This window comes from Sinocyclocheilus rhinocerous, unplaced genomic scaffold (genome assembly GCF_001515625.1).
Source record: "Sinocyclocheilus rhinocerous isolate Xijiao unplaced genomic scaffold, SAMN03320098_v1.1 scaffold584, whole genome shotgun sequence".
NCBI classification, from domain to species: domain Eukaryota; kingdom Metazoa; phylum Chordata; class Actinopteri; order Cypriniformes; family Cyprinidae; genus Sinocyclocheilus; species Sinocyclocheilus rhinocerous.
This window is the reverse complement of record NW_015630348.1, coordinates 1,146,658-1,172,458: the sequence shown is the minus strand read 5'-3', so window position 1 is coordinate 1,172,458 and position 25,801 is coordinate 1,146,658. Positions and strand designations below refer to the sequence as shown.

The 25,801-nt window shown below is 37.2% G+C and overlaps 3 protein-coding genes across 3 annotated transcripts in view; 1 reads left to right on the top strand and 2 right to left on the bottom strand.

The window, feature by feature from the left end:
- The window catches only part of ctso (cathepsin O), an 8,707-nt gene extending 3,253 nt beyond the window's left edge, over positions 1-5,454 (top strand). The window contains exons 5-8 of the mRNA XM_016552442.1: positions 1,756-1,877; positions 3,774-3,937; positions 4,360-4,452; positions 4,779-5,454. Of these exons, the coding sequence (XP_016407928.1) occupies positions 1,756-1,877; positions 3,774-3,937; positions 4,360-4,452; positions 4,779-4,813 (414 nt within the window). The 3' untranslated portion in view covers positions 4,814-5,454. The remainder of the gene's footprint in view (positions 1-1,755; positions 1,878-3,773; positions 3,938-4,359; positions 4,453-4,778) is intronic.
- Positions 5,455-5,477: 23 nt separating this feature from the next.
- LOC107740127 (tryptophan 2,3-dioxygenase A-like) lies at positions 5,478-9,448 on the bottom strand. Its single transcript, XM_016552447.1, has 8 exons — positions 9,285-9,448; positions 8,821-9,007; positions 8,481-8,588; positions 8,289-8,400; positions 8,142-8,199; positions 6,409-6,488; positions 6,134-6,224; positions 5,478-5,952 (listed from the first exon to the last, which is right to left on the bottom strand). Exons 1-8 carry the CDS (start codon positions 9,431-9,433, stop codon positions 5,796-5,798), a joined length of 942 nt encoding a protein of 313 aa, XP_016407933.1. The 5' UTR covers positions 9,434-9,448; the 3' UTR covers positions 5,478-5,795.
- Positions 9,449-14,473: 5,025 nt separating this feature from the next.
- LOC107740124 (teneurin-3-like) overlaps positions 14,474-25,801 on the bottom strand; it is a 133,406-nt gene continuing 122,078 nt past the window's right edge. The window contains exons 25-31 of the mRNA XM_016552441.1: positions 24,378-25,258; positions 22,938-23,113; positions 22,617-22,852; positions 21,672-21,968; positions 18,974-20,585; positions 18,709-18,839; positions 14,474-16,000 (exon numbers count right to left, since the gene is read on the bottom strand). Coding sequence (XP_016407927.1) covers positions 15,248-16,000; positions 18,709-18,839; positions 18,974-20,585; positions 21,672-21,968; positions 22,617-22,852; positions 22,938-23,113; positions 24,378-25,258 — 4,086 coding nt within the window. The 3' untranslated portion in view covers positions 14,474-15,247. The remainder of the gene's footprint in view (positions 16,001-18,708; positions 18,840-18,973; positions 20,586-21,671; positions 21,969-22,616; positions 22,853-22,937; positions 23,114-24,377; positions 25,259-25,801) is intronic.

The following is a 25,801-nucleotide window of genomic DNA, read 5'->3' as shown; positions in this document are numbered from 1 at the left end:
ATTGCAGATATGCTCACTGAATATAAACCTAACAGACCACTCAGATCATTAGGATAGAGTCAGTTAGAAATACCAAGGTTTCACACAAAACAAGGGGAGTCCGCTTTTAGCTATTTTGCCGCCCACAGTTGGAACCTGCTTCCAGAAGAGATTAGAAGTGCTAAAACATTAGTCACATTTAAATCTAGACTCAAAACTCATCAGTTTAGCTGTGCATTTATTGAATGAGCACTGTGCGATGTCCGAATTTTATGCAATCCGAACTGATTGCACTGTATTTTTTGTATAATAATTTTCTATTTTTAACAGTTTTAAATTCATTTTAAATAAATTTTTAAATCATTTCCAAAGTTTTTAAATTCCTTGTTTTATTGTTGTGATTTTTTTTTTATTATTTTACTTTCTTTTATGTAAAGCACTTTGAATTACCGATGTGTATGAAATGTGCTATATAAAAAAAAATAAAAAAAATTGGCATAGAAGAAAAATCGATAATTTTGACCCATACAATGTATTATTGGCTATTGCTAATACCTGTGCTACTTATGACTGGTTTTGTGGTCCAGGGTCACATATAATACTATTATTATTATTATTATTATTATTAAAATAGAAACCATTTATTTTAAATTGTAACAATATTTCACAATATTGCAGTTTTTACTTCAATTTTGATTAAAAAATCTTACAGACCCCAAACTTTTAAACGGTTGTGCAACAAAGTTTGTACAGGTAATTATTATCCTATTATCATTATTTTATATTTCTTAAATTTGCAAACAAGACACTTGGAATCTTACAGCTGATTAAAAGCAGTAATTATGTTGGTCAGATCTGTGATATGTATTGTGAAGTGCACATTCTAAGCTTTTAAATTACACCTTTTTTTTTGAGAAGCTTCTTAATTAGTATTTTAATAAGGGTGTTAATGAATTAGCTAGCTGCAGCAGTTTTGAGAGGGTTAAAATTTGAAAGTGAAAAAAAAAAATGTGTCCGTTCCAGCCACAACAAGCTGCTGATTAAAGGCAGAGTAAGTGATTTCTGGTAGCCAATGTTGATATTTGAAATCACCAAAACAAACACGCCCCTACCCCAAAAGGGTCTTGCCCCTATTTTGATAGCTCCGCCCCACATATACGTACGCAACCCAGGCAACGATTAGTTCTGTGAAACAAAGCAAAACCAATGTTACACCGTGTCTACGGACGTGAGCGACGCAGCGCAACAAATCCCCGACAGGAAACTGCTGCCGGGTTCTATTTGTGACGTGTTGACACACATTTCAAATGGTTTTCAACGGTCGTTTGATCGCGTCCAGTGTAGGCAGACTTTAGCTGTTGTAGACACGGTGTTACTCACCTATTGAAAAGAAACAAAGCAACCTCGGCGTCCGATCGCAGGCCTCCGCTCCTTGAGTTCTCTCCAGCGCTGGAAAGCTGATCCGATATTTACACGGGTCCTACTTCTTGCCTTATCGTTCCGCAGACGTTTTCCTCTTGTTTTTTTATCCGCCATCTCTATCTTTCTGTCGCTCGGCTAATGTCCGTCCCATGCACTGAACGCGCTCTCCTCCACATCACGAGTAGACACACCCCTTATTGCTGATTGGCTACAAGTTTGTTTTGCGATTCGGCCCGAATCAGTTTTCTAAAGTGTTTTTGAAAAATCACATACCCTGCCTTTAAAGGTGTTTGTCATCCCAGAAATTCCATAATTGGCACATTCTCATATCCTGTTTTGTGTATCCTTTTTCAGACCAAACTGAAGTTGGTGAATGAGGCGGAGTATCCCTTCAAAGACATGGCTGGGATCTGCCAGTACTTTCCTCAGTCTCACGCTGGAGTGGCAGTGAGGAATTACTCAGCTTATGACTTCAGGTAATGGATGTAGCATGCAGATGGCTTGAGCTTTACATCAACAGTCAGCTGTGCCATTGCATTAAGAGCAGTGTAGACCTCATGTACTATTAAAATTCAAGGTTGAAGTTTGTCGGGATGTGGGCCAATGTTTTATGTTTACTCATCTGTTCTTGTCAACTCTGTTTGCAACTCAGGGTCAGGTGCTGAACGGCCACTGACTGTACACTCACAAAGCTCACGAACCACTGGTCAAATACCAAACCAAACACTTCTGACCTGTGCTTCGCTGTCTTACATTTGTGCCAGATGTCACTCTGTGTCTTACATAGTGTTCTTATTGTGACAAGACAGTTTTTGTCTTAACCAACTGGGTCAACCAACGAGCCGGTTTGCATTGTTTGGTTTCGAAAGTGACAGCAAAGACTTTTGAACTTTCTATTAATCTAAAAATACTGAAAGCTATGTTTCACAGTTTGCACAAAAATATTAAGCAGCACAACTGCTTTAAATGTTGATAATAATACAAAATGTTTCTTGAACACCCAATCAGCATATTAGGATGATTTCTGAATGATGTGACTCTAAAGACTGGAGTAATGATGCTGAAAATTCAGCTTTACCATCACAGGAATAAATTACAGTTGAAAATATATTGAAATAGAAAACAGTTATTTTAAATTGTGCAGTATTTTTGTGTTCAATTTGGAAATGAACTAGTAATCAATTAAGTAAATCTAAGTATTGTGTGCAGAGTCCCATGGGATTGTTACAGTTGAAGTCAGAATCTGCAGAATGTTAATTATTTTACCAAAATAAGAGGGAACATACAAAATTCATGTTATTGTTTATTTAGTACTGACCTGAATAAGATATTTCACATAAAAAATGTTTACATACAGTCCACAAGAGAAAATAATAGTTGAATTTATAAAAATGTCCCAGTTCAAAAGTTTACATCCCCTTGATTCTTTATACTGTGTTGTTACCTGAATGATCCACAGCTGTGTTTTTTTTGTTTAGTGATATTTGTTCATGAGTCCCTTGTTTGTCCTGAACAGTTAAACTTACTGCTGTTCTTCAGAAAAATCCTTCAGGTCCCACAAATTATTTGGTTTTCCAGCATTTCTGTGTATTTGAACCCGTTCCAACAATGACTATGATTTTGAGATCCATCTTTTCACACTGAGGACAACTGAGGGACTCGTATGAAAACTTTTTGAATTTGAAGATCAGAGTAAATGTAACTTATTTTGTCTCCTGGAAAACATGTATGTATCTTCTGCAGGGCAGTACTAAATGAAACAAATATATTTAGGCAAAATAAGAAAAATGTACACATCTTCATTCTGTTCAAAAGTATTCTTTCTCTGTTCAAAAGGCTCTTAATGCATGGTTTTTCCTTCTGGAGCATCTGTGAGCATTTAAACCTTCTGTAATATTTGCATATGAGTCCCTCAGTTGTCCTCAGTGTGAAAAGATGGATCTCAGAATCATACAGTCATTGTTGGAAAGGGTTCACATACACAAAAATGCTGGAAAACCAAAGAATTTGTGGGACCTGAAGGATTTTTCTGAAGAACAGCAGGCAGTTTAACTGTTCAGGACAAACAAGGGACTCATGAACAACTATCACTAAACAAAAAAACACTGCTGTGGATCATCCAGGTAACAACACAGTATAAAGAATCAAGGGGATGTAAACGTTTGAACGTTTGTTTTTATAAATTCAACTTTTATTTTCTCTTGTGAACTGTATGTAAAAATCTTTTATGTGAAATATCTTATTCAGGTCAGTACTAAATAAACAATAACATGCATTTTGTATGATCCCTCTTATTTTGGTAAAATAATTAACATTTTGCAGATTCTGCATGGTGTATGTAAACTTTTGACTTCAACTGTATGTTGTTGTAGTGGACAGGAGGAGGTGATGATGAGTGTGCTGGTGGAGTCGGGGCCTCTTGTTGTCATTGTGGATGCCATCAGCTGGCAGGATTACCTGGGCGGCATCATTCAGCACCATTGCTCCAGCCACAACGCCAACCATGCCGTCCTGATCACCGGTTATGATACCACAGGTACACACACACAGACACGGGTGGTTAAACACTCTTTACATGTGCCGCAGAGCATATAAAGGTTCAGAGCGCTGGCCTTCACGGATTACGTCCTGTCAAGGGCACAAAATTGAGCAGACACTGGCAAACACTGGCTGTGCGCCAACATCCCAGAAAACTGCCTGATGTGTCTGCACTATAAGCAGCAAGCTGTCCGCAGCGTTTATCCTCTGCGATGATTTGTTTTCTCTTGTTTGTTTACTAGTTTAAATTAGGTACTTTCAGGGTAAAGTAGAGAAATTGATGCTTCGTGTCATGCCAAAACTGTTACTGCGAGCATTATCAATCATTTCATACCGTTATACTATGTAGAATGACTTGTTATTAATCATTTCCCATTTTAGGGTATATTTTCAATGATGTGTCTTCATATTTTGTCACAGGGGAAGTGCCGTATTGGATAGTACGCAATTCATGGGGGACCTCATGGGGTGACAATGGATATGCTTACATAAAAATAGGGAATGACATGTGTGGTAAGTTTATATAGTGACCCACTTTTAATGCTTTTTTACCTTGTTGACAGTCACAGTGATACACGCAATACATTCTGCTGCTGTGAGGCATTGTGTGCGTTCATAAATATTCATGAAATGTTTGGACGTTGGCAAGCAGTCAATACTGTGTGTAATGTAAAAATCGAATCATAAATTCTTAGTTGATCATGTTTAAATTCATATCAGATGATTTGGAAATGATGTAGCGAGGTTATTTTGAAGTCGTGATCTTGTTTGTCAGTTGCTTTGAATGACTTTATGCAATGTCAGATGACACTCAACAGCCACTCTTTCTCTTTTCCCAGGCATTGCGGACAACGTTGCTGCTGTTTTTGTGTAATTGTCAATAATCTTTGTACTTCCGTGAAAAGACCATGGCAGATCGACATTTTAAAAATATCACCCTCAGGACGGAAATCCTCCGGTGTAGCTGATGAGAATTGTAAAAATTCTCACGGGGATGCGGATAACAAATCCTATTGCCTCTCGAATGCAAAGTAGGCTGCTATTTGAGCTAATACACCACATTCCTAATCCCAGCCACTGTAGCCCAAAATAATCGCATTCAGAGCCGCATTCTATTTTAGTTATCACACACCAGCTAGATTTGTCCATAAGTATGTTTTAATCTGTAGAAAACACTGTTGGTGAATACAAGTGCACAACTGAACACGTATTGTATTGTGACATTGCACTGATATAGGACACAAGTGAACTCATCTACAAAAATGTGAAAATATTATTAGATGTGAATACTAATTACAGCCCTGAAGAGTTTTGCAAGAAAAAGTGCTTATTACTACAGTATGTACCAGATATTTAAAATGTTCTGCTTTTATAAACATTTTTAACTACAAAGTTTACTTTTTATTCTGTTTTACAGTTTTGTATTTGCTAATGCATTTTAAAAATAATCAGAAATGTTTACGTATAGTATATAAACACTATTCTATCCAAGTTTACTTTTTTTTTTTTTTTCAAATAAACAAGAAGTTTCTCTATAGGTGTGTATTTTATTTACAAAACAGAAATCAGTTTATTACATGTTAAAATATTATATTATATTGACAATATATACACAAGTGCATCATTTTAGATATTTTGTTGCCGCTGTTGTTAAATTGACTTTTCATATTCATATCTTTTCAATTCATATTCTAGTACTGCTGTAAAATCAGCACAGCTTTGTAGCCTCTCATTCTGTCATTTAAAAAGTTTTTGGTGACAAATCTTGGTGATGGTAGACTTGTGAGGTGTGGAGCTTTTTTTTTTCTTCTGTACTCTGCAAACGCTGTCCATCCTTTCCTCATGCCTCCATCTGTTTAGTCTGAGTCATCGCTGCTGCTGCAGTAGGAGCTGTCGCAGCAATCGGCCATGTACAGGAAGGTGTGCTCACTCGGGTCCAGTTTGGGAACCCACTCCCTCGGAACCAGGAAGGTGGCCAGGTTAAACAGATCCACAAACACCTTGTAGCGATCACTGGCAAAACATACATAAGGCTTATCAATACATCCTGTTCTTGTTTTTAAGTGGTTTGTGTTTAGAAGGTTTGCATATTGCTGCCAATTCACATTTTCCAGCATTGTTTCACATGGATAATTCCAACAGATGCAGAGTGTTTCATCTGAAGACTGGATTTGTCCCAGATTATTTGGCCTACCTGACAGTGGAGCGCAGGTACTGATAGCCTGATGAGCCACCTGTGCCGTCTTTACTGCCAATCATTCTGTGAACCATACACACGTGGTTGTCTAGGGGAAAATTCCGGCATAAATTATGCAGGAAGTAAAATAAAATCATTATTGATATGCAAAAGAAAATCTTTAGTTCTATTTATTCAGTGTTGACATTCCTAATAGGCTTTGCCCGACAGGGTGTTTTAGGTCAGGTTTATTTGTTGTTCTGATGCTTTATGTTTTCAGTGGTGTCACATACATCTCCATTTTGTCATGAGGGTGTCGATGTCCATCAGAGATGTCAGGAGCTGGAAAGGAACCTGAAATCGAGGCTCCTCCCTGAGAGCAGATGGCGATAAATTGAGTTACAAATGAGCTATCAGAAAACATTTTCAGGAAAAGTACCATGGTATTCTTTTAAGTGGAGTATCATGTAAATAGTAAATAAATGGCAAGTATCATTCAGTACCATGACATATGTCAAGAAGTATCATATTATATCTGATTTTAAAAGTATATTTGTAAATGTTAAGGTAATGTTTTGTAGTAGGCCTATTTTTCAGACAAGCGAGTCAAATTTAACTTGGGTTGGTTTTCAAATATGTAAGTTTTCAACACTATAGCAATACCAATAACATGAACTAACAATGAACAATACTTTTACAATATTTATTTATCTTGGTTAATGTTAATTTCTACATACAGTTCTATATTTTTTAAAATAACACATATATATATATATATATATATATTGTTAATTGTAAACTACTACATACAGATCTATATTTTAGCACACACACACACACACACACACACACATATATATATATATATATACTGTATATTGTTAATTGTAAACTACTGTTCAATGTTAGTGTGTTACCTAATGCATTAAAAGTTAATATACACTACTATTCTTAATGATTTTATTCAGCAAAAAAATTATTTAAAGTGCCCCTATCATGGATTTTTGAAAATTACCTTTCATGCAGTGTGTAACTCAACTCTAAGTGAATGAAAACATTCTGCAAAGTTTGAAATCTGAAAGTGCACCGTGTATAAAGTTATTGTCTCTCAAAAGAAAGAGTCGACTCTGAATCATTGAAACCAGTAGTCTTTAAAACAAATACCAAGCAGTTTCATGTTGACGTCAACATGAAACATTAGCATATTTCCCGCCCACTTGTTGGTCTTTTCGCATTGGTCTGAATGAAAATGCAAATTCATTATTTGTTACTAGGTGCCGCTTTTGGAGCAGTAAAAATATCGGTTTCCTGGTAACGCTGTACACAAAGCAGCACTGCGCTCACAAACACTGCTTTAGCAGGCATTACAGGCAAGATCCAATTGACCAATTACCGCAGATTAGAGGCATGCAAAGGAGGGGTTTGGAAAAATGAATCGTTGAGCGAATCTTTTGGGAGTAGTTGAGCAAATGAGGTAAAAAAAAAATGCATATTATAAAACAATGAAAGTTTTTTTTGACCTTGCATGCATGTCAACCTGTTGTTGGGGACTCCCAAAACTAAAATATGAACCTTTCATTAGGCCCAAAATAGGCTGGGGCACTTTAAATTGGTCGAAAGTAACAGTTAAAACACGTATATTGTTACAAAAGATTTCTACAGTATGAAAATGATGTTCTTTTGAACTTTCATCAAAGAACCCTAAAACTTATTTCACAATTGATAAGAAGACATGTTTCTTGAAGACCAAATCAGCATATTAGAATGATTTCTGAGGGATCATGACACTGAAGACTTGAGAAATGGCTGATGGCTTTGCCGTCGCAGAAATAAATTATATTTAAAAATATATTTAAATAGAAAACAGTTATTTAAAATTGTAAAAATATTTCAAAATATTACTATTACCTCTTTTTTATTTTTATTTTATTTTAACGAAGCCTTGTTGAGCATAAAGAGTCATAGAACAGCATCTTTTAACTGATTTTGTGATTAAATTAGCAGGTCGTCCTGCAGATAGATGTACCTGTAGAAGTAGATCATCAGTGCTCCTTGCAGTGCTTTATAGGACAGTCTCCTCTGACCTGCACAGACAGATGATATTCACTTGTAACCACTAGAGGATGTGTCACTTGACGTTGTATCTCTGCAGCGTCTCGAGCGCTTTGCTGACCTGTGCTTACTAAGTGATCATGTCTTTTCACATCAAAGAGCGATAAGAAAATGTCTCTCTGCTTAATGAGCTCGGCCATCATCTCCTCTTTCATCTCGGAGGCTGGTTTTTGCTATTAAGAGGAAACAAGAGTTGTCACTTACAACTTAGATGTGAGCATTGCACAGAATTATCCAGGGATCCTCCACATACCTCTATTTGTTCCTTCTCTCTCCTGAGCCCCTCAAAAATATTGGTTTCCAGTTTCCCCCCAAAATTAAAGCCATCTTCCTCCAAGCCGGGCGTTCTCTCCAGCCATTGCTGGAAAGTATTGATTGCTTATGAGAAATGTTAATCAGCAGGTTGCTGTCTGTTAGATTAACCCTGACTTGATATATAAATTGGCTACGTAACCTATTCCTCTCTGAATACCAATAACCTGCAATGAAATCCAGTAAGTTATGGTTCTCGTGCTGAATTTCATTGATTAATACAGTATTCATGACTTCACAGCTAATATTTCATCTTATAATGTCATTTCCCTCAGGTTTACCTCCACTAACTGCAGCAGCGTGGGCTCCTGCTCTGAATGCAGGAGCAGCTCACTTTCCTGGTCACGGAAATTGTCCCGGTAATGCCTTCTGTTGTAGGGGACCCTCTGGTTGTGCGGGACCCCAATCTTGTTTTCCAACAGTCGAAACTGCAGGCTCTGGAAGCCTGAAGCAGGTGAGAGATATTCCCTGTGTACAAAAAAACGCAGATCAATCGAGCTAAATGCAATTATGCTAAACACTGCCATTGATTTTGATTTAACAAATTAGTGCCATCTAATGCTTATTTACTGAGTTAGCTATCTCCCGTCTCTTGAGTGGTAGCACATTTCCAACAGCAAGTTTGCCCAAACAATTCTGTTATCCAGGAAATGTAATACTTGTTTTCAGTAATTGTTTGGCAGTGAGACTTAAAAAAAAAAAAAAGTATTAGGAATCGAAATAATGAGAAATATATACACCTTACCTGAAGTCATAGAAGTCTAAGGCAGTCCTGGTTTCCAGAACAGCAAACTGGTCAAGCAATAATCTGAATATCATCACAATCCTGTGGATGCGAGTGTTGACTTTGAGCATGTTTCGTTCGTCACGTACCTGAGGAAATATGTAGTACATTTCGATTCATTTTCAGCAGTCTTTATAAAGTCCCTGACACATGACATTAACTAGAGACGTATCTTAAAACAGACTGAAGGTGGCAGCGTCATGCTGCAGTGCACATCCTTTCTTTGAACTAAACTACATACATCAGAAAACTGAAGGTTTGGGCTGTTCATCTTTGTCCTGAAGGCCCCAAAACAATAAATGAACTGAATTTTTTATTAGGTTTAGAAGCATGCATGTGTGGCGCTTTGACAAGAATCCCAAATATCTCCAGCTGGGGATGAGAGAACATTTTTGTTTCATGGAAAGCAAGCCGAAAAAGTCTGAAATTACCATTTTAAAAATAGAACATAAAACTAACTAGTTCACTCTTTGCCATTAAAATCTGAAATGCATGCATTTCCCAGTGTTAATTAAGTTGGCAACTAAGGAAGAATCACATGGTGTTCTGAACATACAGACCATTATAATAAACTTTAGATTCCAGGGCTGCTCGCCAATTAATCATGAACTATTTTAGGGGAAGCTATGCTTTACGCTTATTAAAATATATAAACAAATATCATTAATAAGCATGCACTAATGTGTAGTTTACCTGCAGATAGTCACCGTAAATACGACCTCCTTTGCTGGCCTTATTAACTCCAGTCTGAGAATCGTCATTCTCATCTTCTTTCAGATGCTGCTTACTGGTTGACCTGTATTTTCATCAAATGCATCAACAGCAAATACACTTTTGAAAAGACACTTTTGTGTACAACACTCAGTGTAGGTTTGTCTTCTGGTTTCAGATATGGCAGAAACATTATCTTCTACATTTAAGGGAGAATTGTGGCTTTGAGATTATCATTATCATCTAAATATGTTGAACGCTTAAAATACATACACGAATTTCTTCTGAAAATAAGGACATCCACTCATGGCTGAAATGTAAATATGAGACAAGCCGGATTGTTTTCGTTCCCTCCACTTCAAAAAGGCAGATCTCAAGGATGTTGAGACGTTTTATAACGTCCCCCCCCCCATGCTGACTGACCAATCGCCTCTAGATCCATCCCTCCTCCCTTCTGTCCATGATCAACCCCGTGAACATGGTGTACTTTGTCTTTTTCTTATCTTAGGTGAAATCCAACTGAAACAGGCAAATTGAAACAGAACTTTGACTTCATAACATTATGAGCAGGGCTTTTGTACATAAACTGAACGTATGGGATCATGTCAGAGGGTTCAGATGGACCTAGGTAGTTGAATTTAAACAGCGTTCCTATATTTACTCCCATTAAAAATGACTGAATTACATCTTATTTCTACTGAACAGTCTTTTTACAAATGTGACATATATAGAACAATTTGACATACCAGTATACTCCAATATAAACTTTAACTCATTATGTCTATTAATGAGCGTCAGTGTTACTTTAGTATTATGTATACACTGTTATACCTTCTTATATTTTATATTAGTACTTCAACTTATTTCAGTTATTTTGCAGTGCAACATTTGTAATTTTTAAGTCTATGAAGTTTTTTTTATTTTTTATCAAATATTTATATTTTATTATATTTCAGCTTATTTCAGTTGACACATTTTTTTAACAGTTTTAGATTTGAGTTATGTATTTGCAGCTTTTTTATATTTTTATTTTATGATATTTTCCTTAATTTTATGTACGTGTTTTTTTTCCCCTGAAGTTTGACGTGCTAAATTTGGTTCGGTTGCACAAAATGATAATGTTTGACATTTGATTATGTCAGTGATCTATTAAACAAATAAATGTACCTGCTTACACTGTCCATTGTGCTTCTGTTTTAGGTTTTTGAAGATCAGTATCCGTGTGCACTGGATGCAGAAGGAACGTTTTAAACGATGGCAGTCGACACGAATGGTGAGTCATGCGTCATTTGAGTCATTTACATTCACTGAATCATTTCCGCGGACTCATTTATGCCTGTATACTTGGAAAAGCTCGTATGAGAGAATCTGGGATGATTAAACCGTTTATAGAGCCTTTGATGATCTGTCTTTGTATTATGTGTAAATATACATGCTTTTCAGCTGAATTGTGGGTAACAGGTGAACTCTGGCTGGCCAGAACAGCTTGTGAAAGGTTAGAGGGTTTGGAATGAGAGTCTGAGGATCTGATGTGTGTGTCAGAGACAGACAGCAGGCTTGTCTTTGTGTCTTGTGTCCTTGTAAACACACAGCTTGCTCGGGCACCAGAGTTTGCTGATATTGAGCGGTCTGTGACAGGGATTGGGTGTCGCTGTCTTCATACCTTTTGAGAAGAGTTGGCTAATCCATCAAATCTGCCACTTGGGGAATAAGCAACACAAAAACGGCTGTCGGAGACAACACTGTACAGAAATGAGTGACCTTCATAAACCAAAGGATTCAGTTTAACTGGGTGGGAATAAGCGGTAAAATGAGTCAACCCATTAGGAAATGTGTTGCAGGGACTTGATTGTGCATAAATGTTGCGTTTGAGGGCAGTGTTAAATCAGGAGCCGGGGCAGAACAGTATGGTGCATCGTGGATTTAACCAGAAAACAGAGACCATGGCTAATACGGGTGATCCAGGGAAGGTTTTTCCTCACTGCATTTGCATATCATTAGCATGCATTGCACTGAAACAACTCAGTGGTGTTGGTGATCATCAGACCTAGCCTGGCTCACTCATGCATTTCCTAAAGGAAGTTCATTGTGTCTTTTATATATATTTATATTTATAAATCCACAACACGTTATTAAAATCATTTATGCCATTATGGATTCCATCATACGGGCCTTCATCCCAGCTTCAGTTAATTTGTTTGAGTATGGGGTTTGCTACGTGTCTCTCTAGCTTTCCAGCAGAATATATTTTGCAGTCTTGGGACCCGCAGATAGCTCCAGCTCAAAAGAGGACTTTACGTAACGCCTCACTTTAAAAGTACAGCCGTGTTATGTAATCTCATGTTCTACTTTACTCTCTTGCTATAGAATTGATCAAGTTCCTGCTGCACGTATATGTATGCTTATTCACAGTCATGCATTGGGTTCAGATGTCGGTATGTGAAAATCTATTATTTGTTAACCCAGCATTAAGGCATAGCTGCTGAATTCGGCTCTGTTTCTGCTATGTCTTTATGGAATAAAGGTTTATTACTTCTTGAATGTATTCTAAATCTCCACCAAAAAAGTACATCGCTACTGCGTACAAAACAATTAGGCAACAACACAAAGCAAAATCTTACTTAAGTCCTCTGAGCTATTTTTTTTTCTAGAATTAATAACTGAAGCACAAAATTCCACGAAAAGGGCGGATTGCTTTATGGCAGCAGCAGTCGTGTACAGCTAGTGCTATATTTACGGCAGTGAATTCTACTCATCTGTAGGGGGCTCCAAACTCACAAAACAAACAAAACTACATACAGTTGCTTTAAATGTGTACAGTTTACGTTGGAGCACTCAGCACTGTCATTTTGGTTTTTAGAAAACTTATTTCGAAATAATTCTATGGCTTTGTCTTGAATGATGCATTATAAATTATGCATTATGTACCATCTATTGTACAACTTTTAGAAGGTTTTACTAAGGAAAGTGACAGTTGAGAGTATTAAGCATCCATAATTGTACACTTCTGCTGGGTTTTATTTATTTAGTAGGTTAATGTGTATTTGAAGTGCACTTTTTTTATTGTTGAAATTTTCAGTGTGAACAATCTAATCAGTATTTATACTACAAAATGGCACAGAATAGTGCTTAAGTACACAAATTGAGACACACCTATTTTTTTGGCAGTAACCAGTTCAAAATGTCGGAAGATCTTAATTACGGAGCAGTAACTCTAGAATCTGTGTGATGTGGCAAGTAAATGTATGTAGAAAGAAATGAAGGTTATAGCACAAGATTTCTCTCTAGATAAGCAGAGCTGGTCTCTTACAGGTACAAAGGTCAAAGATAATTCTGCTTGCTTTTTTAAAGCTGAAATTGTTGATTTTTTTTAGGAACAGTAACTTTTTATTTTCATTATTGTGCTTAATAAGTGTATATTTTCTAACAGAATATTGTTAAATGTTCAGACATCTTAACACACATTCCCATAAACCTCATACATACATTTACAACCTAAATGTGGAAAGCCTCAATACACCGTCTGTTGCTGTCTGCACATCCAGACACTTCCACTTTGCCTGATCATCAACAATTTTTAGTCTGAGAGCTTGAATAAATCATGAACATGTGCAGCTGACCAAGTATTATGTTGACTTTAAAGATGATATCTGCAAGAAGACACTGTAATATCAGTGGTGATTATCGCTCAGTTAGATGCATTGTGTCTGTTCATCCTAACAGAAAATCTGAATAAGAAAACATATCTGTTTTATGGTCTTAGAATTGCCTGCAGTTAAATGCTGCAATTACCACATCATGTATTGATACAGTTTTGTGATGCACTTGTGTGTTCATAAACCAATTTTAAATGGCTAGAAGGTTGTTGTAGAAATCACATGATAGTGGGTTTACAAGTTGCAGTGACTCAAGCAAATTTTCAGGCTCTGTGATCCTGACTTTCTGCCTTTGATCACTCATTAATCAGATTTTACACAGAGAGCAATTATAAATTTAAGTTAATATTTAGGGATTACCATTAATCGACCCACTATTGCAGAAGCAGATGAAAGACAGTTTTACTCATGACTCAAGCAGTTTTGCCTTTGATTAAAATGAATTCACATAACCTCTCACATCTAACTTCAGACTTCCCCAGTGCAATTCTTAGTTCATCAATATAGAAAAAGCAGTTTAGCGCTAGTGGACAAAAAGGTTTTTCATAGGTTATTGTTCTGCCAAGACCATGAAACTAGGCCAAAGTGTATCATGCACTTAATGAACCTGATTTTAATTTAATCTGTGCTCAAAGAAATAAAAGCTTTAAAAAGTAATTTTATCATTTATTTTCTTTTAAGTACAAACAATTTTCATAAATATTTCCCTTGGGACCTGTAACCAAATGAGCAAATAATTGCTTTTAATTAAAAAAAAATATGCAGGTAAACACCCATTTACATAAATACAGACATTTACATTTTTTCTGTGCTGTGCTGCCATTTTATTCATTATTTGTACAGTTTATTCAGTTAATGTATGATAGCTGCAAATCAAAGTGTCAAATGTCATTTATAAAACACTTTGTTTTTGTAACTGGAAAAAAGTAGAATCAGACATAAAAAAACAACAACACACAATCACCTAAAATCATACTTTAGGGGAGTTTTCATTGCACATGACATGATTGCCAACAAAAGCATTTTTTTCTATTATGATATTCATGAAATGTACAGGAAAAAGAGACACATCTCAATAAATATAAAAATATTACAGTGTATAGCTGGCTACAATAACCCACCTGACATCACATGTGGTATTTTTGCAGTGGTACAGTGATATGCATATGTAAACATTGTCTTTTTCCAAAAGGTAAGCCATTTTTCTCTTTAGGGACTTATTTGAATAGTGCTTGTAAAAATGAATCATTAATAAATAGTTAAATAAAGATATCAACAGCTGTATGAATCTGGCCTGTCTCTTGATGCTGTTAAGTTCATAATTTCATTGTGCTCCACAACTGTAACCTTGTTAAGGCCTTAAATAGGTCTTGAGAAAACACAATGTTTCACAACGCATAGCGTTGTTTTAATGCTCTTTTTCCCCCCTAGGTAGTACTCTTCTTATTAGACTAGGAGTAGTAGCGTTTTTACAAACTCTGAGAATGTAATAAATGTGTCCGCTTAACTTATTCTTCCATTACAAATTGCACAGAGTGGCTAATCATGGTCTGTTCACTACCTTTTGCCAATCTCATTTTGTCTGAGGAACTGAATGTTGTTGACGCTGTCGGCTAGCTCAGGATACTGCTCCACCGACAGCACGTAGTATCCATCGTAGCCTTGCACTCGTCCAGTGCTGAGAAGCTGCCTCTTCTCTCCCTCAGTCCACAGGCGGGATCCTTCCTCTCCGTTTCGCACCCGCTGCTGCTCCTGTGCCCACGAGATGGCGAGAGCCCTCTGTCGGGCCAGCTCTGAAACACGCACTCGTTCCTCATCCAGAGACGCCCCGTAGCGCACGTGCAGGGTGAGAGCCCCCCTCTGAAACTCCACATCTGCGAAGCGCCGGGTGCGGCCACCTAGCACAGCTGTGGACTGCGACACCGTCACGTTCACCGCGTTCTCAAGTTCTTTTCGTCCGCTAGTAAGCCGCAGCGCTGCCAGGTCTGCTTCAGGAGAATTCATTTTAACAAAGAAGTGCGTGTCACTGCCATCTATGATAAAGTGCAAGTCTTTCAAGTAAAGTGCGCCATTGAGGATGTTGGCAACCTTGACGCAATCCTCATTAGCCAGGCTTAGTGCGCGGGTTATCACGTTGCCCTTGTAAAGGGCCAGCATGATCCCGCGACCTATCAATGAATCGCTTGAGGCAAACCACAGCCAGGGTTTATCAGCCCTTTGGCTATGACCGAACTCAACCTGTGGCAGATCCCCAAATGTTAGAAATGCTTCAGCTTGTCGAATGACATGCTGCTGGATTGCAAAGCTGGCCTACAAAAGAAGACAATAAACATTTTATAGAAACGTGTGGCTCTAGTTCCATTCTAGTTTCATATGGTGAAAAAAAATCTTCAAAGGGATACTACAAGAAAAGAAAAGAAAAACGCAACAAAAAAGATTATAGAATAAATTATTTTTACTTTACATTTGTTTTTGGAAAAAAGTAGACAACACATTATTTTATTATAAACTATTATTATTATTATTATTATAAAAATCCTGATACCTGATATTAATTGAAGATAAGATTAATTGAAGATGTAATGATAAGATTAATTGAAGAAATGAAGAGTTTATTTGCAAAAACAGATAACTCAATTTTTTAAAATTTTCAAAAATCATGTTTTTTTAAAATTGTTATCATGTTTTTATTGTGTTATCTGTATTTTCAAATTGATCAATTTTGTATTCAAGTATTATCAAAATAACCCAACTGCAGTTTGACTGAGATTAATTGGAATGCACAATGAAAAAACATGATTTTTATCTGTTTATTTGAAAAACGGATATCACGAGTTATCTGTTTTTGCAAATGAACGCTTCACATAATGATACAAAAATTTACTGTCAGGTTATTAATAATATAATATAATATAATATAATAATCCAAAACCATTTTATAATTCTATTCAAGTATTCACACTCTACAAGTTTTTATTAATATTTTGATACTTAGTTTTTGTTTTAATATTGTTCAACTTAATTTTACTTAAAATTTTAGTATTTGTTTGTCATAGTTTTTGTTTATTGTTTATATAGCTTGTATAAATTTTTATTTCAGTTTTAGTTATTTTTGTACATCAATTTAAACTAAACAAAATTTAGAAATGTTGCCTTGGCATCTAGCTGAAATAATTTTAACCGAGCGCCTTGTTGGCAGAGGCTATTTACACTAACTCCGCCCACCAACATGTGATTGGCATAGTCAACGCTACAAAAGATGGCTTTTTAGGAGCACAAGCAGAATTTAGGGGCACACCTTAAATCAGCCTGCAATGCAGTTGTTCACATATTTTCCCCATTTTAACTGTATTACTGACAAATGCTTTGATAATAAATAGATTTAACTCATAGAAATTACAATGTGCAGTATTCTATCATATATATATATTTTTTGCATTAATAAGGGCAGTTACTAATAATATTACATGTTCATTTCTGGTTTATTTCATGTTTATACACATTTGACAGTAAAGCACTAAGCTTGAGTTGGGACAGTAACATGTGCAAAACCTATTTTTTATGTAGAAAAGGTATATATTGTACTCTTATTAAATTATTCTTCTATAGTCTTATATGGAACTGACCAACAACTTCAGTGATTATGTATGATTTAGTTACAAATTGAAGAAAAGTTTTTTTTCAAAGCACTTTGTGACTTTTCTTACTTCATACACAAAAAAGAACAAATCTCTGACAAAATCTGATTACTTGATATGATATTTTAGAATACTGATTTTATAATTGTGATTTTATAATTTCAAAATATAAAGGAAAAAGTATAAATTAATGACTAATAAGCCAATATGTGCTCCTCTGCTGCGATCTACAAGTTATAATGGTGATTTGATGTATTTTTTAATTTTACATAAGCATTTGTTCATCACAGTATATTTTGGTCATCCCATTAAAAATACCGTTCAAATTGGATCATTTTGGAGCTTTAAAGTGCTGGAAACAGTTGTGTGAAATGCTTGAAAGTAATTGAAAATTGCTTGAATTTCTCTCTCAAAAGGTAGCCTGAAATAAATAATGTATTAACATTGGACTATTTCTGCCACAACACCATGGTTACAGTTAGCGTAACTGCTTCTGGTTTTCTACGTCAGCGCCATTTGATCTGTTTATAACATATTTCTGTGCAGAATTTGAATGCTTCTCACTACATCTCGCAGCAACCTTATTCATTCTGCGGCGAGTTCAAACGCTTTTCACTGGATCTCGCAGTGCTGTGCAGTAACAGTGTCGCAAAATCAACTTTGGTTACTGAGTAAAGCTGTTCTGATAGTTTGTTTGCGTCGCGGTCCGAGCTGATAAACGGTCCGCACTGCGCAGCTCAAATGAGTAGCGGGATTTTGTTACGCTTTTGTTTCGTTTGCCGTTTGATGTTTCTCATATGCTACAGAAATGGCAGCGTTTATGAGTTAAACAACAAGGTGGTCGCGCCAATGCGACCGCTCACAAAACGTAGTTGCACCGGCAGAAAAAATGGTCGCAAAATGCAACCATTTGGTCGCAGTCTGGAGCCCTGAAATATCGGGCAGGCTTAGGGTAGGTGTAGGAATGGCTTTATTGTCCCAATAAAGTGGCATCCATTTAATAATTTGAATTAAAATTATAATACGTTATTATTGCATACTGTTTTATAATGTACTACAATACTATTTGCATTAAGTAGTATAAATAGCAGAAAATCCTGCTGTTTTAACATAGTGTAAATAGAATCTATAGCTATTTGCACTTAATGTAAATAGCATCTATCGCTAAGAAAATATACTATTTACACTTAGTGTAAGCATCTATTACTATTTTCACTTAGTGTAAATAGCCTCTATCACTATTTACACTTTTAATTAACAAAATAATTTTTTTATTAACATTTCTTTTATTTCAAGTGATTTTTAATGGTTTTAGTTTTAGTCAACTATAATAACCCTTTATGCTAGTATGTGAAGATATTCATCCAAAAATAAACTTACTGTCAGGTCGTCCCACACTTGACTTTTGGCCAGTTCGTAGGAGGCTTGTGTCATCTCAGAAATAGGGACAGGGAAACCAGGGATACTATTATGGAGATGGAATCCAAATGTGACCAGCCAGCTGTTCACATCTGTAGCAAATATCAATGAATAAATTTAAAATCATAATTTGCATGGGGGAAATGTGCAATGTATAGCAGATAGATTACTTGCAGAATTTGTTTCAATATGCGGATACAGTAGATGCAGTGAATCCATGCCATACCTGTTAAGTAGTCTCTAACTTTCTGCACTTTACTTATAGGGTTGTTGTTTCGGAACATATAGAGATTGAAAGGGCCTGGATTCTTGCTGATTTTCTCCCACTGCATGAAGTCAGGTGCAGTCCAGCGACCCGACATTATGTCATAATCCCGCACTCCAAAATGAAGCAGTTTTGTTAGAGGGTCATAAAGTCCTCCATGAAACCCAATCACCAACTGGATATCAGGATTGGAGTCTGAGTAGACTTCGCCATAAGCCGTATAATGAACCTGCTTGAGGAGGGCACCATCGCTGCCAAAGACAGCCAATGGCGTTCCTATGTTATCACAGGCAATGTAGAACTCTGCTCCACTGCTGATCTCCATTGCAAACAGGTGCCCCTGCAGGTCATAGTATAGAGAGGTAATCTGTGAGCTGGAATGGTTGTAGACATGCGTTATCCTGCTTGGGTAGCTCAGATCAGCATAGAAGAACTGCAGATGTTGTCCCATATTGGACTTTGTGGAGACTCTTCTTCCCAAACCATCGTAATGGTACTGGACTGACCAGCCGCTGGATTTACTGTAGACACGTTCTAGGTGGCCATTGGAGTTATATTGGAAGATCTCAGAGCCTCTCTGGCGAAGAAACCCATCTTCGTCCAACTCATACTGCAGGTCTCCTAGACGTGTTATACGGTCTCGTAGGTCATAACGTAGGGGCATGATTCGAGCACTGTTTGCTGGACTCAGCAGGTGTATGTTCCCGTTTAAGTCATAGCTGTAGCGCCATATCATTTTCTCATTGAGGTAGACGGTCTGCAACTGTCCGTCCACATCATATTCATAGCTATACTTGGTGGCATTGGCGAACGGGCCAATCTTCATCTCCCGCTTGGTGACTCGGCCCATATCGTCATACTGGACCGTGATCCAGAAGAGCAGAGAACGGAAGAGCTCATACTGAATCTCTCGAACCCGACCGTGCCCGTCAAGGTGTTTGGTGTAAGTCATGACAGAGGTAGAGATGATCTGGTTGATGTCATAATAGATGACGCCAAATTTGCCGAACTGCTCCACCTTCCCTGAGATGTCATCATACTGATAAATGTCAATAGGCAGTGGGGTTTCATTGATGACCCCCTGAATACTCGTCACACGCAGACTACTGTCGTAAGCGTAGTCGAAGCGAGCGTTTACCATCCCGTCCTCGCTGAAGCGGTAGATCTGCCGGTCTACCAGCGGGCCAAGCTGCCTGTATCTAATGGTGCATATAAAACCCTCACTCTGCAGATTGACTGTCTTCAGCACACCTGCCGTCTCGTCGTAGGTGAAGCTGACACGAGTGCTGTCGTACAGAACCTCCGAGAGTTTGTTGTGCCAGCGGTACCGGTAAAGGACTCTCCGTCCCGTGCCCAGCTGTGCCACTCTCAGGAGCCTCCCATCCTCACTGTAGTCTACAGCGACGGAAGCGTTGCTCTCAGGCATATGGTAAAGGTTGCGGTAGTAAGACACAGAGCGTATGGTCTCCATAGTGTATCGTGCCACACTAGGCATAGTGACTGCAGAAAGGCCTCCCTGAGGGTCATATTCAAAGACATACTGCCGCTGACTCGCCAGGATCAGGACAGTGGACTAGAACGAGAAGAAAAAAACTTGCATAAACCAGGGGGAATTAAAATCAACTAACATTGTCAATTGTCACACTAGTTGGTTAATCTTATTAGGTTACAAGAGTTTTTGCTATATAAAAGGCATAGTTCACCCAAAAATTACAATTCTTTATCATTTACTGGCCCTCATTTCACTTGTTGACAACCATCTTTTTTCTTTCCTTTTATCCACCTTATTCCTAAACGCAGAAGTAAGCCTATGGGCGAGACTTCTGGTTCATTAGCCGCTATAGGGAAATAACGAGAAGAATAACAATGTGCAGTAATGAGTAAAACTGTTTGCATTACAAACCAGTGTGTTCATAATTAAGACAATACACTAAAATAATATGGTAAGACACACCAATTTGCATTATCGAGCAGAAAATGAGCGGTTTTGTACAGCTAAATATAGCTGGAAGCAAATGAGACCGGAAGCAAGACCCATAAAATTTACAAATGGTCGCGCCCATTTTTACGTGAAGAATAAGGTGGATAGAAAAAAGACATTCTAAGAAAAGTCAAAAGGATAAAATGATTCTAGCATGTCTTTTGACTCTTGTTAATCTTAATGGTCTACTTTTTAGGAAAAAAAACAGCTTGGATGTGGATGCAAAATGTTTTCTTTTTTGTTCCATGGAAGAAAAATAGGGCTGCCACTAACGATGTGAATTCACAATTATGCTTAATTATGATTTTTAAATGGGTTTAATATATCATGCAGCCTTGGAAAACAGACTAATAATGTGTTTTATACATTCTCGTCTGTGAAATGCGCCACTTACGGTATTTTGCCGGTTAGTCGACACGAGCAAAATGAAGTCGAGGATTTAAAAAAATCTAATAGTCTAGTAAAATCGACGAATCGTGACAGCCCTAAAGAAAAAACATAATGTGTAGGGTGTGTATTTTAAAGGATGCATTGAGCAAAAGTTGAGCAAAAGAGTTAAGTCAAAAAAGCTTTACATTGGTGGTAAACAGTTTATATGTGGCAGAGTCTACTGACTAAACTCTTGATGTCTACTGCATATCGCATACATCACTAAAAGCAATTTCCACTGGCCTGTACCTTCTCCAGATAAGTGTAGCTCCAGGTCTTTCCATCAGGAAATGTTCTGGAAAGCAGACGGCCTTGTCCATCATACTCGGCCCTCTCTGAGACAGAGCCCCAGTGTATGGCACTCAACTGCCCATTGCTATTGCGGGTGAGGTTGACAGGCAGCAGCTTGCTACTTGGCATCCAGAGAGTAGGCTGACCTGCTGTGTCATAACCAATCTTCAGAAGGAATTTACGGTGATCATCATAGATCTTTTCAATCCTCAACGCTCGGTCATAATCAACAGACAATATGTTCCGTCCATTTACCTTGAAGTGCAGGTGAAGGAGAGACACAAAATTGGTAAGGCAACAGTAAAATGGCAGAAAATTTACTAGAAAATTGGCAGATTTTTTCATCTGTCAGAGTTGCCTTGGTTTCCGTCAGAAAGTTTGACTTGGATCTTTGTGTGAAAATGAGTCTCATGATTATTACCTTAACTTTATAAAACTAAGTGGCTCAGTGGCACGTTCAAGCTATTAAATCATCTTCCAGTGTAGACAACATCAATTTTAGATAAAATTTGTTTAACCACTGTAAAACTGTCATTTTTTGTACTCCTAGATTAGCCGGGTGCCATATTCATGCCAAATTCACTTAATTGATTTAATTTGTAAGAATTTATATCTAAATAAAAAATATAGCAAGAAAGCTTGCAAGATTTTTAAATTGCGTATTATGCCAGGTGCCATTTTCATGCCAAATTTAATTAGCAAGAATTCACATCTACACAAAAGTATAGCAAGAAATCTTGTGTGATTTTTAAATTGCCTGAGGTCATTTGAACCTCAAGCCAGATGTCAAGTGCTTTGTGTTACAATAAAATTGTCTTGTGGTTTCTTTCAATAAGAAATTATTTAAATCTCAGGCTTTTTAAACCATTTCTTTGTTCTCTATAATTGGACTTTATTACGTACTCGTAACTTGCGTCCAAACACTGTGACCTTCGTCCTCGTCTGCTCTTTGCGAAAGCGCCATTCCACCAAGTTTTGCCCGCTGTCATCGGGCAGGGTCATGTTTCTTCGTGCCAGCGTAGGGGAAGATGCGCCAGCCAGAATGTGTGGCTCGGTCTGGTAGTGAGTGTTCATCCCATTGGCATACAGAATCCACAAAGAATGGTCATAACCAATCACATAGTTGTTCTTCAGCTGATCTGCAAAATAAAAAAGACAACATAAATGACACAAGCAGAAAGGCTAGGAAAAAAAATAATAATAACATGAGAACACAAGACTTACCTTGGTGTAACGTGAGGACATTTTGAATTGCTGACAGGTTTGTAGTTATGGTTGCAGCTTCATCTCGTTCAAAACTTTCTCTTTCTACTGTAGAGACAGTATCCATGTCATAGGCCAGACTGGTCACCACACCAGTAGGAAAAGTTACATTGGTCAGTCGTCCCTCTGTGTCATAGCTGAAAGAGATGTTAAAAAGCCAAAAACCATATGAATATGCATTTTTCTACTGGTCTGTCTGTCTTAAAGTCTAGATTACTTCTGTGTTGGTATGTTGTTCCCTAGAAATGGTTCAGGTCCTCTTCCAGATGTCTTGGATTTTTGCCAATTTATTATCCACCAGGTGTCAGAGTACTTAGAAAAGTAACAGTACACCTTTCCATAATAACCAGCATGATTTTAGATATCATTCATGTCGGTAGCCAGAGCTGGGCAGTAACTGATAACATGTAATCTGGATTACGTAATCAGATTCCAAAAATGAAGTACTTGTAATTAGATTAAATTACATTTTAAAATACTCAGAATCAGACTACAGTTACTTTTTACTGATTACATGTTATTCACACAATAGCAATAAATGAGTCATAATTTATTATATTATTATTTATATTTATAACTCCCTAATTCCTCTATTTCATCTTTTAAATGTTTTGTGAACTCACACAAAGGCCAGTCAGGTTAATCAGGTGGCTATATAGCATTTGACCACTGGATTTACAAAAATAATTTCAGGTTTAAGAAGTGTTTCAACACTGTATCAACTACTGATGAACATATATGTATATTGAATTATCACTCAGTAGGTTATTTAACCATATTTTATTTTGTGTTCGGAAGGCTTTTGTCTTTCAAACACATTAAAATGCACAAATTCACATTATTTCTTATTTACATGTAATGCAGGAATTCCCAGACTTTTTTTGTCATCTGAAAATCTTTCACCAAATATATTTACATGGAGTACCACTGAGATTTAATAATTTTAATGTTACACTTTTATGATTTAATTAATTATTAGCTTGTAATTAATGACGTAATGTAATGTTTAATGCACTTCATGTTGTTAATTACAGCAAATGGAATATATTTTCTTACTATTTGTGTTTTTACATTGATATGGTACCAGATTATCCTATTTAAATGAATGTGATAAACTAGTTAGTTTAAAAGTAATCTAAAAGTAATCAAAAAAGTAGTCAGATTATATTACTTAAATTGTGTAATGTAATGGATTACGTTACTAATCACAATTTTTGTCATGTAATTTGGAATCAGTAACAATTTGTCAGTAATCTACCCAGCTCTGTCTGTAGCCCAAATGGCGTTGGATGAATTTGAGTTGATTTAATTCTTGTTCAGATCGCTGACCCTACATTTGAGCCTAAATAATAGTGATGTTTGCCCTGGCAAGCAAAGAGTAGCAAGCAGAAACACTCTTACTCATAGAATGTTGTCCATCCGTTGGCAGTGCTCTTGGTTGCCAGGAGACCACTGTTGCCATGGTAAGTTAGCAGCACCTGTTCACGCCCCTGTGTGCCAAGGGTCTTCAGCCCACCACTCGAGCCTACAGTTAGCCAAATAACCTGGTTGTCAGGTGCAACGATGCGGACAGGAAGGCGGCTGGCGTCCCGGCGAATCCGTAGCGTGTTCCCATGACTGTCGGCCACCGAGGTCAGATCTCCCTCATTGCTATAGCTGAAGTTATATTTGAAGTCTCCAGTGATCAGGTTGGCCGTGTGCTGGTGCGTGCCATTACTGTCAAACATGTACACTTCCTGCTCCGCGGATGATGCCACTTCATACAAGGCCATGCTGTTAAGTGCAGGCTTGTTTTTTCCAATCACTCGAATGCGAATGTTTCCCAGGTCAGCTACATACAGGGTTCCATCCGGAGCTGCCACGAGAGAGGACGGCCCGTTCAGCCGGGCGTCTTTAGCGAAGCCGTCTCCTGTTAGGTAACAATCACAGTTGACGTCGGTCTTGCAGTCACAGTCTGAAGGCGCCCCCGCCAGGTGAGTGATCTCGCCATCTGCTGCCACGCTGCGTATGCGGCTCATCTTCCTCTCGTCTGTCTCCGCGATGTGCAGCTCTCCATTGAAGGAGACGGCGATGGCGCTTGGGGATTCCAGATGGGTATGCGTGGCTCGCTGTGTTTCTGTCACCAGGATGTCTGTAGAAGGCATGGGGCAGTGAAGGGGTCTGCCCGCTGCCACGCTGACCTGCCCCTCCTCAGTGATCCGCAAAACCACACTGCCATCCAGCACAAACATTGAGTTATCCATCGGACTAACAGCCAGATCTGTCGGCCATTCTAAAGACACCTACAGGCAGATGAATAAGAAAAAGGTTTTGTTGCTGTTATAGTTTATATAACTCCACTTCCATTTTGTGATAGACAGATGCTAGTAAATGCTAGTTTTTAATTCTACCCGCATAAATAATAGTTTTTAATCCATTATATTTCAAGCTGTATAAATTATCAATAGATATTTTGTTAACACTTTCCAGCCAGGTTTTATGTTAATAGTAATGCAAAAGCTTGAATGTTAACATTGAGAAACAACAATTAAGAATATTTTTACAGCATATGAATTTAGATTAATAGTATTTTCTACATAATATTATTTTAATATATTAAAGAAAAAAGTTGTATAAATTAACATCAGTTAACTTGTCTTGAACAAAGACGACTGAACTATGTTTTATTTATAAATTAATATTCACCTGGAATAATAATAATAATAATAAATAATTTTTAATTATTTAATTGTAACAAACATGAATTAACTATCATCTATATATATACTGTATATATATATATATATATTAGGGCTGTCAGTCTATTAAAATTTTTAATCTTATTA